This window comes from Rhinolophus hipposideros (genome assembly GCF_964194185.1).
Source record: "Rhinolophus hipposideros genome assembly, chromosome: 8".
In the NCBI taxonomy this organism is placed as follows: domain Eukaryota; kingdom Metazoa; phylum Chordata; class Mammalia; order Chiroptera; family Rhinolophidae; genus Rhinolophus; species Rhinolophus hipposideros.
Window position 1 is genome coordinate 84,188,481 of NC_138054.1, and position 17,233 is coordinate 84,205,713.

At 55.5% G+C, this 17,233-nt stretch overlaps 1 protein-coding gene across 14 annotated transcripts in view; it reads right to left on the reverse strand.

Annotated features, from left to right (window-relative positions):
• The window catches only part of ARHGEF10L (Rho guanine nucleotide exchange factor 10 like), a 133,721-nt gene that overhangs the window by 67,449 nt on the left and 49,039 nt on the right, over nt 1-17,233 (reverse strand). For 4 of the 14 annotated variants that reach the window (XM_081056137.1, XM_081056140.1, XM_081056138.1 and 1 more), the window contains exons 5-9: nt 15,704-15,795; nt 13,931-14,014; nt 10,081-10,253; nt 5,321-5,437; nt 2,358-2,466 (exon numbers count right to left, since the gene is read on the reverse strand). In XM_081056137.1, the coding sequence (XP_080912263.1) occupies nt 2,358-2,466; nt 5,321-5,437; nt 10,081-10,253; nt 13,931-14,014; nt 15,704-15,795 (575 nt within the window). Of the gene's footprint in view, nt 1-623; nt 927-2,357; nt 2,467-5,320; nt 5,438-10,080; nt 10,254-13,930; nt 14,015-15,703; nt 15,796-17,233 lie in introns of those variants that run through there. The other 10 variants (XM_081056132.1, XM_081056131.1, XM_081056142.1 and 7 more) reach the window with 4 other exon arrangements.

Consider the following 17,233-nt stretch of genomic DNA (forward strand, 5'->3'; position numbering starts at 1 on the left):
CACTGTCCCATTCTCCTGGAATAGTCTGTCCCTAAATAAACGTGAGCAAGGGGACACCATCAACACAAGGAAGGGGACACAAAGCAGCCTGTGGCAGGACTCGACTCTCAGAATCCACGCCACCGGACGTCACTGTCCCTGCCCAGGCTCGCCCACTTCTGGCCTGGCGACGGCCAGGCGGCTCATGTCTCCATCACTAGGCACTAAAAATAATTTGCTGCTGGACGACTAAAGAGGGGACCAAGCCCTGAGAAGAATGGGCTGTTTGGCTTTGTGTTTTCGTCTTTCAAAAACTATGCAAAGACCCAACAGGGAAAAGTTCAACTGGTGTCCTTAGAGCAACTCCGGCATAAGTGGGGGTAGGTCTCAGCCGGAGGACAGAGGCTCAGGCAGAGAGAGAGGGAAGGCCGGGCAGAGCGCAAGGGTCCGGCCTTGGAGGTCTGGCCCCAGGAGAGAGACGCAGGCACAGGGAGACAGGACCCTGGCTGCTCATGGCTCTGACATCCAACAGCCGTGGCCGTGGGCAGCAGGAAGTGGGTACTGTGGGGAAGCTGGGAAGAAAGAAGAAGGAGCAGTGACTACTAGGGGGCCGAGGGAGCAGGGACACCCAGGCGGGCCCTTACCTGAGCAGGAGACAGAAGAGGAGGAGGAGGAGGGGCAGCGGACGACAGCGTGGGGGTGGGGGTGGTGAAGGCCCTCCTGCCTGGCCCACATGGCCCCGCAGGCATCACTCCGCACCCACCCCAGCCTGCTGCCCCACAGCTTCCTCTTCCCCCATGAGCCACTGGGTAACATTCTTGGCTGGTGATTTGAGCCCTGCCGCAGCTATTAATAACGCATCTGGGAGGGTCACATTAGGGAAAACGCCGGGCTAACGGGCGGGGTGGGGAGGGCCGGGGGTGGAGAGAGTGACCCGAAACAGCTCCCGGCCAGCAGGCCTGTCCACCCGGCCCTGTCTCCTGGCCATTCCACTAGGCTTGGAATGGCTCCTGGGCCTGTCTCCTCCTTCATCGGGGGCCAGGGCTCCCCCAACATGTTAGCGCTGCATCCAGTGCGTGCAGCGGTGGGATTAATCTCATTTCACTGAGGAGGAACCTGCCGTTCCGAGACGGGAAGAATTGTGCAGGGTCACGCAGCCAGGAGGCCGCGGAGCTGGGCTCTGGACCCGAGTCGGCGAGGTTTGGTCCTGGCACCAAACACCTCCACTCAGCGCCCGCCCACTGAGAATAACACCTGCCACACAGGAGCCGGAAGCGGGGCCAGGCTTTTCCCAGGCACTCCCTCAGTCATCCTCACCAGGACCCCTGAGACACATGCCATATTAGCCCAGTTCCAGATGAGGAAACTGAGGCACGGAGAGGGTAAAATACGTAACTTTTCAAGAGGGCGCAGAGCCTCAAAGTTCTCCTTGGCTTAAACCCCTGGCCCCGATATCTCACGCCCACCCTCACTCCAACAAGAGGAAGAAGGCTCTTCTATCCCTTCCATGCCTGTGTCCCCAGGCAAGTCACTGAATCTCTCTGTGCCTGTTCCCTGGCAGGAACAGGACAATCGTCTGTAGCTGTTTGGTTTATAAGGATTAAGGGAGCAACTGTAAAGCTCTCAGGAGTGCCTGGCACACAGTAAATACTCCATAAATGTGGACTATCACAAAAACCGTTTCTTGGACATCTCATTCTTCCCCACCTCCCGGCCTTTGCACATGCTCACTCCTACGCCCAGAGCACCTATTCCCCTCCACATCCCCCACTGCTGACTGACCTGGTCTCCTTCTCCTGCTCTCAGCCCTTCCCTCACCTTTCATTCCCCCCACGCCATACTCATTTCCTCCAGCTCTTGCCATAGTACGCCATGCCACCATGACGTTTGGCATCTGTATTGTCATTTCCAATTTACATGCCCATGTCCCTCACTGCGTCAGGAGCTCCTGGAAGAAATGCTATTCAATTCATTGTGGTGTCCCTGCACCCAGCAAGGGGCACAGCACTTGGTAGGTGTTCAATAAATATTGACTGGTGGAGAGGTGGGTGGATGGATAAAGGAAGGAGTAAACGAGAGCACTCCAAGATGAGTGAGCCAGCCAGCTCCGGAGCCCCCAGGCCGAGGCAGGAAGCCATGACAGAGGGCGAGGTCAGGGACACTAAAGGAAGTGGCCCCACCCTCCTAGAAGAGAATGCCACGCCTGCAAGAGAAGTAGGAAATAGGGTGCAACGGCCAGGATACTTGGGGCTCAGTCCCGAAGCCCCACCATCCGAGGAGCCCAGACACCAAATGGCCTCGCCCAGCTATGCCCACCCCATCCCCCCAGGCCGAGCACCGACCCTCCTCCCAGCCCTGCCCGGCCCTCAGCGCCTCACCGAGGACATCTTTCCTGTGCAGAAAGGACACTTTGCGCAGGACAGCGATTCTTGTCTTCTCCAGCCCATCCTTGGTCCCGCTCTTGGCAGCCTTCATGAACTGGGTCATCTGAACAAAGGCAGAGGAGCTCATCAGAGAAGCGGAGGGAGGGCCTGGGACACTGGCCACCAAGGGCCACCAGTCCCACCCAGGCCTCCCAGTCGGGGCTACAGCTATCAAGGTCCCGGGGCCCATTCCTCTCCCAGGGAGATGGCAGCAGTAGCCAAGGGCGACAGTGGGGCAGTGTCACTCTGCCACCTCCTGGGATGGAGTGAGAAGGAGCATCTCCCTGGGGAAACCCACTTATAGGCAAGGGGAGGTCCTAACTTGATTTATTTCCCTTTAGGGAAAATTACACAGGTACCTATTCCCGTCAAAGTAAGGAGAAGGTGTAACACAGGGGAAAGGTTCAAGGCCTAGAGTCCTAGCCTGGGTTCAAATCCCAGCTTCGCCACTCCTCAGCGACGGGACTCGAGATGAGTCTTAACCTCACTGAGCCTCAGTTTCCTCACTGAGACTCACCAGGGTCTGAGGACTAAACATACAGGGTCGAAGACAGCACGCTGAACAGAAAAATGAACTGTACAAACATCAGTGGTTACTGAAGGGGCAACCAAAGGAGGTGAGTACACCCCACTATCCCACCTGCTGAACCGTCCCTTGTCCCCCAAACACCCAGGTTTCTTACTGAGCTGCTGTCCGAGAAAGAGGAGAAGGTTGAAGTTGCCACAGAGCAGGGTGCAACTTCCCCTGGGCAGGGAGGGCCCCGTGGACACTGGCATAGCAAGCTAAGCAGAATGCGGGATACAGGAATATCCAGGAGCGGAAGCGGGCACCCTGTACGCTCTGGGAGCCCCCAGCCTGCAAACAGAGCTGCTGTCCCCTAACTCATTCTTTTGTCCCCTCAGCACCCAGCCCAGCCCTGCATCTTCCCCAACACCTACACGCACTGTCCTAGAGAAGGTTCTACAAGGATGGAAGTGCTCTTTCTCTATGCTGTGCAGTACAGTAGCCAACAGCCATGTACAACTTCTGGACATCTGAAAAGTGGCTGACGCGACTCAAGACCCAAATTCCTGATTATATTTCATTTTAATTCATTTAAATTTAAGTAAGCACATGGCTGTGACAATGGGCAGGGCAGTTCTAAGAAAACCCTCTCCTCCCTAAAGTTCTCCGCTGAAGGTAGGGAGCAGACATCTGAGGGGTTCCTGGTCTCTGCTCTCACTACCACCTTCCTCCAAACACCCCTTGGGTCCCCAGCATAAGGGGCTGGGCACTTTCTTGGGGGTCTGAGCAAGGAAGGCTTGCTGAAAACCCAGTGGGTGCTGAGGCTGGGGAACAGGATGGTGGCTTTTCAAGAACAAGGCCTACTTTCTAGAAACAGCAGGGTGGAAGGGAAGTCTCCGCCCCTCTCTGCATTTAAATGGAGAATTCTAGAGCAGTAATTGTTGGCCTTTTGGGGGGGTGTCATAAACACCTTTGAGAACTAACAAGAGGGACAGGTGTTGACCCCCAAAATTGCACAAAGATTCTCATCGTCTTCTGGGGGGTGGGGATTAAACCCCAGATGGGAAACCTCTGTCCTGGAGTCCATGTCCTGGCAGAGAGCTGCCAGGGAAGCTGTCCTAGGAACTCCCACCTGAGGCCCTTCTGTTGGCAATTTCCTGGGTAAAAGAAGAACAGGGGAACACTTCAAAGGTATCCCTGAGTTAACCTGCCACCCCAACTCCACAGTGCAGAGGCTGGGCCAGGGAAGCGCCCTAGGCTTGGACTCTGTCCTTCACATGCTGCCGGCTCCTCTCGGGACCTCAGCCACCCCTGGTCCCAGGCCTCTCAGGGGGTGTCTGTAACAGGACCCTACAAACCGTAAAGTACTTCTTCTACTCCTCCTGGGGAGGCCTCCGGTTCTGATGAAAAGGGAAGTGTACAGGATGGAGAATGCACATGCTTTGGCACGCATGAACCCCAGGTTTGAACCCCAGCTGCTAACTGCTGGTATGACCACCAGCCAGCTATTTCCTTCACTGGCCTCGTTAACACTGAATGACAGCATGAAGACAGCTGCCTCCCAGGGTGCCCTGGGGACAAAACAGTCAGGTGCACAAATAATAACACCACCATCTACTGAGCACTCCGGCTGTGCCAAGCACAACACTGAGCGCGTTACAGATCTGAGCTCATCTGATCCTAACAATCACCCCGGGGGCGGTGCTGTTAATGTCCCCATTTCACAGGCAAAGAAACTGAGGCTCAGAGAGGTCAAAAGGCCTGCCCAGGATCACACAGCAAGGAAGTAGTGAAATGGGGATTCAAACCCAGACCTGCGGGCCTCCAAAGCCCGTAGCACATAGTAGGTGGTCAATTAATGGACGCTACTGCGGTCAACATTATCATTATCCAGAAGTCTGAGTCCCTTCTGAGTTCATCTGTGATTTTTCCTACAGACATCCTTACGCTGGATCTCTCTGAACAGCTCAGTGGGGTAGGGGGTTGGCAAGCGTCCAATGTCACCAACACTCACATTTTTCAAAGTGTGACCCAAACCACCCACCATACTTATTAAATATGCAGATTCTGGGGACTTCATCCAGACATGCTGAATCTCTGGGGGTAGAGCTCAGGAATCTGCATGTAACAAAGCACCCAGGTGATTCTGAGGGCCCTCGAGTTTGAAAACCCACCCAGGAATTTCTGTGGACAGTTTTCACTTGAGGGTGGGGAGAAAGAGAGATGAGAGAACATGGAAAGAAACAAGCCGGCTAAGGCATCGACAAGAGCCAGCACAGATGTGAGATGCGGCCAGTTCCAGGTCTTGGGGGCAGCCCTGGACTCAGGCCCACCCTCTGTGGACCCTGGGAGCAGCAGGAAAGGCCCCCTGGGGGGCCCCACCCAGGACTGGGGAGGGACAGACAAACAATACCTTACAATCGTACTTGTGCTTCAGCTCCTGCATGTCTCTCCCCCCAACTCTTAAAGCCAGGATGTCTCTCTTAGTTCTGGCGTATCTCTCCTTTAGCCTAGTCAGGTCTGGAGAAAGCTGGAGCCCCCAAGCGGCCAGGCAGAAGGAGAGCAGGTGAGAGGAGCAGGCAGGACAGGGAGGAGACACAACAGAGGAAAAAGGAGACTCAGGTAAGGTGATGGATGGACAACTCGGGGCAGGCGGGATTTGGGACCTGGGGACGGCCAGGGCCCAAGCAGCAGTCCAGCCAGGCTCCTGCCTGGAATCAGACCCAGCAGCGCGTCCAACGCTAACATGTCAGGCAGCTGGGGGCGGGGTCTCTGCGCAGGGAACCCCGCTACTGGCAAGGAGACGTGGGAGGGCAACAGCCAGGCCTCCCTCTCAAGGAAGGGGAACAAGGACTTGCTCAGAGAACAAGGACTGTGTCTTTGTCATTTCCCCATCCCGGGGGCTTATCACGTAGGCGGTTCTTGGCAGCTGTGTGACAGATGGATGGCAAGTGGGTGCATGGGCAGAATGGGTGGGCAAGGGGATAAATGGATGAGCAGGCTAATGCATAGAAAGATGGGTGAATGGAGAGAGGGACGGTTGGACAGACTGATGGAAAGCAGACAGACACATGCGTGGATAGATGGATGGATGGACGGATGAAGAGATGGGTGAGCAAATGCATCATTTTAGTTAGGTGACTATGTAGCAGGGAAAATGGATGGAGGGATGAATTGACAGTCAGATGAATGAATAAAAGGATGAATGGATTAGTGGATGGATAGAGACAGTGCTGCGCTGGTAAATATTTAACGACCGGTTCCCTGGGCAAAAGAGCCCTGCTTTGTAGCATTTCCGTGGTGTGAATGCTTCCACCTGGCCAACTTCAAGCTACCAACCTGACATCACTGAATGTGGAGTTGAAAACCAATACTCACAGTTGGTTCCTGGGTTCTTGTGAGCTAGGCCAAGCCAGTTCTAGCACACCACGGGAGGAAGAGGTGGATGAATAGAGGGAGGGAGGGACGGACAGATGGACGGACGGAGGGACAGAGGGAGAGGTGGACAACTGCATGGAAGGATGGATGGGTGGCTGCCTACTACCTGGGAAGATGGATGGATGGACAGACGGACAAATAGACATTCACATGCATGAACTGCATGAGCGATATTTGAGTGATATTTGGTAAAGTATACGGGTCGAGACAGGTATGTCTTCTAGAGAAGTAGCAAGTCGAGGGATCAAGGACGCAGGCTTGGAGGCAGGCAAGCCTCCGTTCAAATTACCACTCCCCGCTTGCTCGCCAGACGTCGTCACCTCTCTGAGTTACAGCTTCCCCGCGGGTAAACTGGCCATAATAACGACCTCACAGAGTTGTTGAGAAGAGTAAATGGACAATACATGGAAAGCTCAGAGCTTAGTAAGTCCTCAGAAAAATGGAAGCTATTATTATACTACCTTATTCAAATAAGTGCTCAAAATCTATTGAATGGATGGGTAGTTGGTGGGAGGGATGATGGATGGATAAATGGACAAATGATAGAGGGATGGGTGGGTGGATGATGGATGATGGACGGATAAGGTATTTTCTTTGAAATCATATGTAATGAGTTGTGGCTCTGTCACTTACTGGCTGTGTGACCCGACCCACATCATCTAACCTCTCTGACCTTCAGTCACTTAGGTTCTCTGCTCAACAAAATAAGACTCTGAATGCCAATAATACCAACCACTCTTGGGCATTGAGAGAAATAAATGAAACTGCTTTGTAAGCTGTACCACACCAGGCAAAGGTTCTCGATTGCTATGCAAAGAAGTAACAGGACAAGGGGCCTCCTGCAAGTTACTCAGACTCCCCCAAAACCGGGGAGTTTGAAATTTGTACTGAGTCCTGTTTCACCTGGAAATCAGATCGATGCAATAAAATCATAAAGCCCCCGGGCCATCCGATGCCCTCCGCCTCTCTAGGGAAGAACCGGGATCGGAAATCACCTGCGGAACTGGCCAGATCAGAGCAAGACTGAGGTCAGAGCTGGCATGTCTGCTGTCCCCTGACCAACTGGATCCTGGTGACCTTGATGATGAAGAGGTCACAATCAGAAAGTGGAAAAGTTCAATGCCGCGCTTTCCACAACTGGAAAAAAAAAATAACTCCCACTGATCGTGGGTGGTAACTGGCAGGCATTTGTTACCGGAACAGGGTCAGGCTCCTGCTTACATCTGGATCAGCGACTTCCATGGAGGTCCCTTTGCAGACCCGTCTGTCACTTTGGCAAAAATCTGCCCACCGAGGGCTGGCCTCTCAAGACACCTGAAGGGAGAGCTCCACTAGTTCTCTTGCAGCTGGGTGGGGTGTCGGGCCCCCGGTCGGACTCCAAGGACAGGACAGAATACGTCCACATCTCTGTCACCCAGTGCCCCACAGCCACACAACACAGAGCCAAGCAGCGGTGGCCTCAAAACATGCAGCGGCTGCAGTACCAGGCCTGGGAGAAGGTGCGTCCCAAGCAGCTCAAGAGGGCAGAGCACCACAGGCAGGGTCAGGGGGGTTCCGGGGCAGAGGTGGGTGCCAGAAGGAGGGCCTCTATACAATCCTCCGTCTTCCTGGGAGCCTGCTCTTCAGGGAGCAGATGGGCCTTGGCCGACGGCCAGAGAAAAAGTCCTCGTGGTTAGAAATTCTAAGAACTCTGCCACATTGTTTGTCTGCTGAGGAAGAGTCCAAAGCCCCAGCCTCAGGGTGTGAGGGACGTGGGCTCATGGCAACAGCCAGAGACCCTACCCCTGTGGCCAGGCCCTGATGGCCAGCCCAATATTCTCAGAGTGCTCTGTGGGCCCCTCGCAGCCCCTGGGGGGCAGAGTGCTGCTTACAAAGCCCACTGTGGTGCCTCGCCCAAGCCGAGAACCAGAGTCCCTAAGGAGAGTGAGGCCCTGGCATCTTTGACCTCAACCAGCTACGACATAATCCTGTTGCCCATGCAAGTCTGAGGCCCACTGGAGAGCCCAAATTCAACATCGCCACGCCTCCTGTCCTCTGAGAGGTGCCTGGGGTGCCCTCTCAGTCCCCCGCAAGAAGGCAGGGGCCTGGGGAAGTGGCTGTGGGTGATTGAGAGACAGCCGGAGGCTGAGAACAAAGGCTGGCCCGGGCATCCAGTCCATTTGCTCATACGACCCAGAGCAGGGCTGAGATGGACCCATCCTGCCCTCCTGTCGAGTGACTGCCCAGGGGTTGTGGTGGCTTCATCACCAAAGTTCCCTTCCTCCCCTAAAGAAGTGCACACGGCCCCTCCCCGGGACAGAAGCAGGAATAGCCTGTTCCTGGGCTTTCACCCGGGCCATTCCTCCAGCCTGGGACACCTTTCCATCCCCTCTGGCTTCTGCACCCCAGGCCCCAACTCACCTGTCTCAGAAGCCTCCTCTGACTAGCCCCATCAGATCCCACCTGCCAGGAGGCCGCCAGAGAGACAAGGGCTCATGTTTACAGAAAGGTCTTTTGTCTTCATTTTTGACAAACTGTTTCCTAGGCGGTATCTCCTCCTCGATCACAAAGGTTCCCTGAGCTTGGTTGTGTCTTCCTGTTTCCTTGTACCCCAGCCCACACCCAGAGATACAGACTGGGTACACAGTAGGTGCTTAACTTCTTTGCTAGCAAGGCAGCAAGGCCATTTTCTGTGGCCCAACCCATGAAGGCCCAGTAATAAGAAGATTGGGGTTCAGGAGAGACCTGGTCAGCCCCCAGGCTTCCTGAGGACTTGGGGAGCCCTTCTTGATGTCGGGAAAGACTGTCTAAAAACTCAGGTATGAGCCACTTTGGCCAGCACCCCTCTCCCAGAATGGATTTCCAAACTCAGAAAGGGGCAGAAGTCACTAGGAAAGGCTTGGAGGCCCCCACAATCCCAGCCTGGGGCTGAAAACCCCTGCCATGTCCTGTCCCACGTTCAGGCAGGACTGGCCGACAGGTCGAGCCTGAGAGGGCCCCAGTCCCCTCTGGTTGGGCAGGGCTCGCCTGTAAGAAACTGTTCCCATTAAATCCCAAATCTCAGCATGGTTAGAATCTGTATTCTGGTGGCTTCTATAGAATAAACGGGAGGAGCAAGGCTGACCCAGGAAAGGAGGAAGCAGACAATCCATCCTCCTCTCGGCTTCCGGGGCTCCCTCCTTAAAATCAGCAGAATGAACACTGTTCCAGGCAGAAACACCGGAAGAAACCCATGCATGGATGGCACTTTGGAAGGCCTTGGAAGGAAGCCTTCTGGGCAGCTCTGTCTTAGCCACAGCAGCCCCCACTTGTTCACCTCCCCGGGGCAGAGGATTTGTGTGGGTCTCAGGTCTGTCTGAGAACACATCCTGCAGGGCGGGAAGATCAAATTGATTTGGTCCCAGTGCCAGCTCTAATCAGCTGGTTGGGCCGCCTGGAGCACTGTGTTAAGGAGGATTCTGAAGCCAGATCTGAGCCCATGGGCATCATGCCCAATGCCTTAGGCATGGGGTCGGGGGAGCACCTGTGCCAGGTATTAACCACATCCATCCCAGGCCTAGGGCCCTCCACGGCCAAACAGCAATGCTGGTGGGGCATCTCCTGTTTCAGGATACCTGGGCCACTTCCTCTCACCGTGCATTCCTGGGAATCACCGTTTAGATAAGAGTTGCGCCTGATCCTCACCACCCGCCTCAGCCCCTCCCTGAGGGGGTCTCAGTGCCCTGGCTGGGGTGAGAGATGCCCCCACCTCCTCACCTTGGGCTGGAAGGACACTCGGTGCTTGGCAGGCTCTGCCTCCGGCTTGGCTTCCTCTCCTGAGTCCTCGCTGTAGCTCTCAAACTCGCTGGAGCTCCAGCCTAGGTCCTCCGCCTCCCTGGGCGCCCCATCCCGCTGCACGTCCTCGTAGAGCAGGTTCCGCTCCACCCCTGCTGGCCAAGGGACAGGGCTTGTGAGTGGGGGCCCTGAGGCCAGGCCCACCAGGCCCCATTTCTGAGCCCAGGCGGGCAGGGGAAAGGCGGGCAGGGATGCATGTGGTTTGGCCCTGGGGCTCCACCTCCATTTCCTTGTCCAACAAACAGATGTGATGACAACATCCACCGGTACAGTGAGGGGGACACAAGAAAAGGTAGAAAAGCATGAGAAATGTGTCCGGCACATAAACAGGCTCAATAATTCCCTCCCATTGTCAGCATTACTTTTCTGGGATCTGAGTTCTCAGCCTGGGCCTCCCAGGCATTTTCTAGTGGAAAAGAGAAGACCTAGGACCAAGTCCTGACTCGGACCCTTGGTTGTGGCCGCGGCATCCTGGGGCTAAAACGGAGATGGCTGGGCATTAAATGAGTCTGGATCCCTCACCCCAAACCTGAGTTTCCCATGTGGGCTCAGAAGGATCCAGTAGGGGGCGCGCGTGGCCAAGCATCTAGGAGCATTCCCTTTGCTTCCAAAGGCCCTCGGGAAATGCCTTGAACTGAAAACTGGGGACAAAGAACTGAGAGTCCACTAGCCTAGAGGTTCAAGTGCCACGAGGGCACTCTTGGGGTCCCTGTCAAGTCGGGTATAAGATGCTGCTTCCAGGTTGTGGTGGGAAAGCCACTCACTGTCCTGGGACTGGAACACATGGGGGTCCCAGCCCAGCCCCAGCTCCATCACTGGGAGATCTTGGGCTTCACCTTAACACCTTGGGGGTTTTCACTTCCGGATCTATTACCTGGAGAAGAACTGAACTGCAAACCTCACAAAAGTGAGACCAGGTTCCAAAAAGTGCATGAAGACGAAAATGTATTTGTCAGCACAGAAGAAATGTGGCATTGGGAAAGTTTTAAAACCTGCGCAGAAAGCACGTGTGCTGAAGAACAGGGAGCTTTGGTTTCCAGAGACCTCACAGCAAAAGGGATAATAATAAGCTGACAGGTAGAATAAATAAAGTACGTACAAAAAGCTCTAGCAAAGAGCCTGGCCCATGGCAGGCGCTCAGGAAAGAGCAGCTGATCCTTACTCGTGGGGGCTTTGGGTGGGCTCAGGTGTCATCACACTGACCTCGAGCCCCCACCTGCACCCCACAGTGTGGCAGACCAGCCGCCTGGGGGTTGGGGGTCTTGGCGATTGTCAGCCAAAGAACCAAACAGACGCACCGAGGCTTAGCTAGACACTTGAGTCTCAGGATCAGGAGGGAGCAGGAAATTATTTTTAAGCAAAAGTTAATAGTGACTAATGTCTCCAGGGAGCAGCTGGTAACCAGGCAGTGACCTTTATAAGGCGGGGCTGATTGTCCTATTACCGCAGTGAAGGCCCCACTACCTGTGAGCAAAGGGGCAGAGCCCAGTTCCCGGCACTGCCCCTGAGGTGGCACCTCGGATGTCTCCCTCCCCACACTTCCAAGGGCCACCAGCCCCTTGCTAACCCACACCTATATGCCAGGTCACTCACTGGATTCTCCCGGCAGCCCTGGGGGGTCAGCAGGTGGAAATTACCACCCGTCCTATTGGACAGATGAGAAAACAGGTGCCAGGAGAAGAGAAATGCTTTGCCTAAGGTCAGGCAGCGAGCGGGGAGGGGGCTGCAGGCTCCCGGGCTGGGCTCCCTCCATTCATTGCAATACCTTCTGCAGGGGCCCCACTATGCTGATGACCAGGCTGGATTCATTTAGAAATACCCTCTCCAGTGGAGACGGTGTCACCAGATTCCTAAGCCTGTGCCACATCCTCACGCTTCAGGGGCCTGACAGCGGTCTTAGTCCCCGCCCTCTGCTTCCTGGGACCCCAGGATCACAGCCCCTTCCTTCCAAAGCCCTTTCCCCCACCCACTCTGTGCTACACATCAGTTATCTCCTGGCATCTGCACAACCCAGGGATGCAGCTTTATTACCCCAATTTTACAGATGTGTCGACTGAGGCCCAGAGGGATTAAGCAGAAGTCCCCTGGTACGACCTTCCCCAAGGTCCTATGAGGTCAGGATGACATTCTGACTTTATGTGAAGAAGCCGAGGCCCGAAGGCACAGAGCCCTGTGCCCTATCCATGGCACAGCCGGGATGTGAACCCAGGGCCATATGTATCCGGTGGCGCGTGTGGCCTGCACCTCGGCTGACAACCTCCTCTCCGAGTACCTGCTGAGCCCATGTCAGTCTGCACAGGTGAGGGCTGGGCCCTGGCAGGTCATAGTAACAACTGCAGTGTCCCTATGTAGTGCACCTGCTGAGGACCAGCCACAGCCTCTTCTCACTCAGACCTCCCACAACCCTGCCGATGGGGGTCCTGGGGTGGGTGGCCTCAATTTGCAGGCTCAGAGCTGGGATACAAATGCAGGTTGTCTGACTCCCAAGCCACCTGCTCTTAACCACCTCAGGGTAAACTGCTGGATGGCAGGAACATGCCACATCCCCATACCCTGGGGGACACGGCAGTGCTCCAGGCAGACTGGGACCAAGTAATTAGTTGCTTGATTTGATTCAGGTGGGAACACAGCCCACAGAGGTTAAACAACGGCCTCAGGCCACTCAGATGTCCCAGGTCTGGGACCTTCCTGGACACCCCACCGCCTTCCCCCATGGCGTACCCACTCCCCACCTCTCTTGGATTCAAATGCGCCACAAGCAGGGATGTTCCAAGAACCTCCCGGGCTTGCTAAATGGATGCTCCTGTCATCGGCCCATCTGTCCCTGTTCCTGGCACAGGAGTCAGGAGTGTGGCTCTGGCAAACCCCAGGCCTTGTCATTTGTCTGTGTGTCTCTCCTATTGGACTGTGCACAGCCAAAGGATGGTGACAGCCGCCTCTATCGGACTAGGAGCTCCTCAAAATCATGGACTGTGTTTCCCCTACATGGGGAGCCCCTGATAGCAGGCAGAATGGTGCAGTAGGAAAAGCAGAGTCAGGCAGATCTCCATAAAACCCTGGCTGTGTAATCTAGGGCTGGTGGCTTCACCTCTCTGATGCGACTGCCCACTAAAGCCTGGCCTTGCCAACTTCATGAGGTTGATTGAACAGTGGGAGCAAATGTGCTTCATCTGTCATAAGATGTTGCCCAAGTCTTCCTGGGACAGACAACTGGACTTGGATCAGAATGGCCCAGGTTCGAATCCCAGCTCTGCCTCTGCAATTTCCTTCTCTGTAGAACGAGGATGCAATCTACCCCCCAAAATCAAAGTTTCAAAGCAGAGTACAGGAGACAAACATGAGAGTCGTTAGCCTAAAGTGTCCAAACAAAGATGGATTGATAATAAATAAATGCCCCTCCTCCCTGGATGAGTAAGTTCGGCCCAGCTTCAGCAAGATTCACCCCCTTTAACCTTTGTTTCTCCCCTACGGGTCACAATCTCCCCAGAGGAATAGAGATTTAGAAAGATAACATGACTTGCCCTGGGCAGGGCGCCTAAGCTAGAGCGTCCGTCCCCAGCCCTGAAGCCCTAACCCTCCCCCGCCGCAGCCTGGCCCCGCCCTCAGCCGTCTCCAGACTCTCCCTGGGTGACTGACTGCAGCACTTTTTAAAAGCAGGAAGGAGGGGCAGATGGGCTGGGTGGGAAGGGAAGGAAATGGAAGAAGACCCCTCTCAGGCCCCTGCTCCTCCTGTCCCACGCCCAGAAGGAGGGAAGTGTGACAGAGGCCTTACCAGGTTGATGGGTATCCAGGTTCTCACAGGGGACGTCGTCATAAATCACATCTTCTTCCAGGGCGGGGAAAGTGAACTGGTCAACTGGGAATGAAGGAGGGAAAGGAAAAGAGCACGAATGAGCTGTGGCGTCCCGGAGGGAGGCAGCTGCCAGACTGACATCAGGGCTGCACCAGCTGGCCGCTCCCTGGGCCGCCGGCCGTATCACACAGCCAGGGCCCCAGGGAGACCCTGCCACGGCCTTCAGAGAACACTGGTTCCGCTCCTTCTCCCTGCCCCCAAGCCCCTCCAAGGCACCCTCCCAGGGGCCAGGGCAGACCCCATCTGCCTCCCTGCCACCCACAGGCCTACCCATCTGGCTGATGGGCAGCTGCTCCAGGCACCTGCGGGGAGCATGAAGCAGACCCAGCACCTGCACCCTGGGGCCAGGGAACATTCTCAGTGGCCCAGATACCCAGCAGTACCCCCAAAGGAGCCACCCCCTACCCAGAGGCAGGGAGGGCAAACCATCCCTAGTGAGGGGAATGAGGGTGGGGGAGATGGGTTGGAGAGTGAGGTTAAGGAGAGTCCCCCCAAAACTTAGCCAGCAGGACCCTGATTGGTGAAAATTCAGCAAATGAGCAAGTCCCTCTCCGAACACTTCTTCCCTGGGCGGGTTATGAGCAGGGCAGAGCATGCGCCCTGCCATGTTAGCAGCCCCCTCGATGCAAAATTTAAGGAGGTCTCCCCCTGAAATTGCGTGCCCACTCTCTGCCCTCTTAGGGGCACGGGGCCCCTGCAGAGCTAGGGTTTCGAAAACCAATCCCCATCCCTGATGGGAGCCTGTCCTCACCCCACAACCCTTCCAGGAACACATGGGACCAGGTGGACTCTGAAGTCCCCTCTGTCCTAACTGCAATACTTCCGGCTGTCCCAGGCCCACCAGAGCCCTATTGCAGCCTCATCCTCGATTCCCCCCTTCCCCTCCCTCATGGAGTTTGCCTCCCACATGGCCTCAGACCTGCTCACCTTCTCTAGGTCCCTAATTCCGGCCATCAGCCTCCCTCTCCAGCCTCCTCACTCGGCTGCAGCCCATCCCACCATGTCTGGTGTCTCATAGCTTCACCCCCACCCCACAGTGATCCGACCAAAATGCCAATGTGGCCACATCACTTGCCTCTCTTGGTTCCCTGTTACCTTCGAAAAAGCATGGCCCCTGAGGCCCAGGAGGCTGGGGAGATGGCACCCTCATCTCACCCCATTCACCCCTTAGATGACACCCTGCGTCACACTGAGGCTGCTTCCCGGTGCCAGGAATCCCCTCGACCTCGGGCTCCAGCACAAGCTGCCCCTAGGCCTGGACACTCTTTCCCTGACCCTGCTCCCTGGCTGTCCGCCTTCAGGACTCATGGATTCTCCCCACCCTGGTACCTGCCCTCTGCGTGGTACCTGCCTGCCCGTGTGTCTGGCTCTGCTCCCAGAGGGACCTCATCTTGGTCACAGGGGTACACCCACCACCCAGCTTCAGAAGTATTTGAGGAACCAGTGAACAGATGAATGTGTGGTCCACTCCTGGACCGTGGCTGTCATCAGGCAGCAAAGGAGGCAACTCTCAAGGGTGGGCGGTGACCGGTCCACTTCAGAGCTGCCACTCAGCCCACAGCAGCACACCCAGTAAGGACGACCCCTCGGCTCATGTGAGCTCTCTCAGCCTAGAGAAGAAGACTCCGAGGTTGTTCTGGCACCACCCTCCTCCTGGGGCTAAGACCTGGGTAGGGGGGAAGGGGCACTTACTGCGACGGGAGCTCTTCCGTTTCCAGCTGGAACGCCGGACCCCAGACAAAGCTGCATCCACGGGCTCCCCATTGCTCACCACAGCTGGCACCCTGCAGGCCGGGAAACAGTGCCAGTGAGCCAGCAGCGACGGGGATGGTGCTGGTGACAGCAGGAGGGACAGAAAACGCTAGCTCCTAGCTCCTTGAAGCCTCCGGCAGCCCCTCACCAAGCCCGCAGGGCACGTGAAGGGCAGGGATGGTCTGAGGGCCCGAAACTTCCCAAGGCCATCAGTCAGGAGGGCTAAGGAAGCTTTGGACAAGCCCCTTCCCTCTCAGTTTCCCCATCTTTCGAAGGCACCATAGGTCGACCAGCTGCTTTAAGAGCATAAAGATCACGTGGTACAGCAATAAGGACCAAGTGCTCGTCAGACAAGGGCACCCGTCTTCCCTCAGCACAGACTCAGTGGGAAACTCCGTCTCCCCGTTCTCCCACGTGCAGCATGGAGGCCAGGTCTGGGGGACCCACCTCCAGTGAGAAACGAGGACTTCCAAAGGGTCATATGACCACACATAATAGAGCTTAATCCCCCACACACTGGAGGATAGGCCCGACTCAGAGACTCGCTGCCCAGAAGCAGAGATGCAAAAAGGAAACAGCAGACCCCACGTAAACCAAGTGACCACGGGACTGTCTCCAGTCATGCAGACATCACGTACCCCTGACAGGACATAAGTGACAAGAAGGATGCCTGCCTCAGCAGTACCCTTACCCTAAACCCACAACCACAATCTATTACAATCATGAGAAAAATGCCAGACCAACCCAGATTGGGGGACATTCTACAAAATACCTGCCCATTACTCCTCAATGCCGTCAAGATCACGAAAACCAAGGGAACACTGAGAAACTGTCACAAACCAGAACAGGCTCAATGACAACTAAATGCAATCTGGGATCCTAGAACGGAAAAGGGACATAAGTAGAAAAACGGGTGAAATCCAGGTAAAGTGTGGAGTTTCGTCAGTGGGCAGTGTACCAGCACTTGTGTCTTAGCTTTGACAAATGTTCCATGGCCCCTTAAGACGTGAACGGGGAAAACAGGAGGAGGGTGTATATGGAACTCTATGTGCTACCATCACTTTTCTGTAAAATCTGAAATTATTCCAAAGTGAAAGTGTTTTGTTTCTTAAGCCCACGCTCCAAAAAACAAACAGACAGACAAACCAGGGCCACATCTGCCAATCCAGAGGTTAGAGACCTTCAACTGTCCACGACTGTTGCCAAGAATTGACTTGAACTTCTTGGTACCCAAGGCCTGCAGTGAGCCCTCTGCCTTCATCCTCCCAGCTCTGCAGGCAGCAGGCAAAGGAACCTGCCCAACACTGTGCTGCACTGAGAGGCAGAGCCAGATCGCAAAGCCTGCTTGTCTGGCCCAGAAGCGGGGCTCTCACAACTGCATCTCAGGTAACAGAGGCCGGTCGCTGTGATGATGGAATCGTTCTGTCTGTGCTGTGCGGTGAGCCATGCGAGGCGACTGAGCACTTGGAA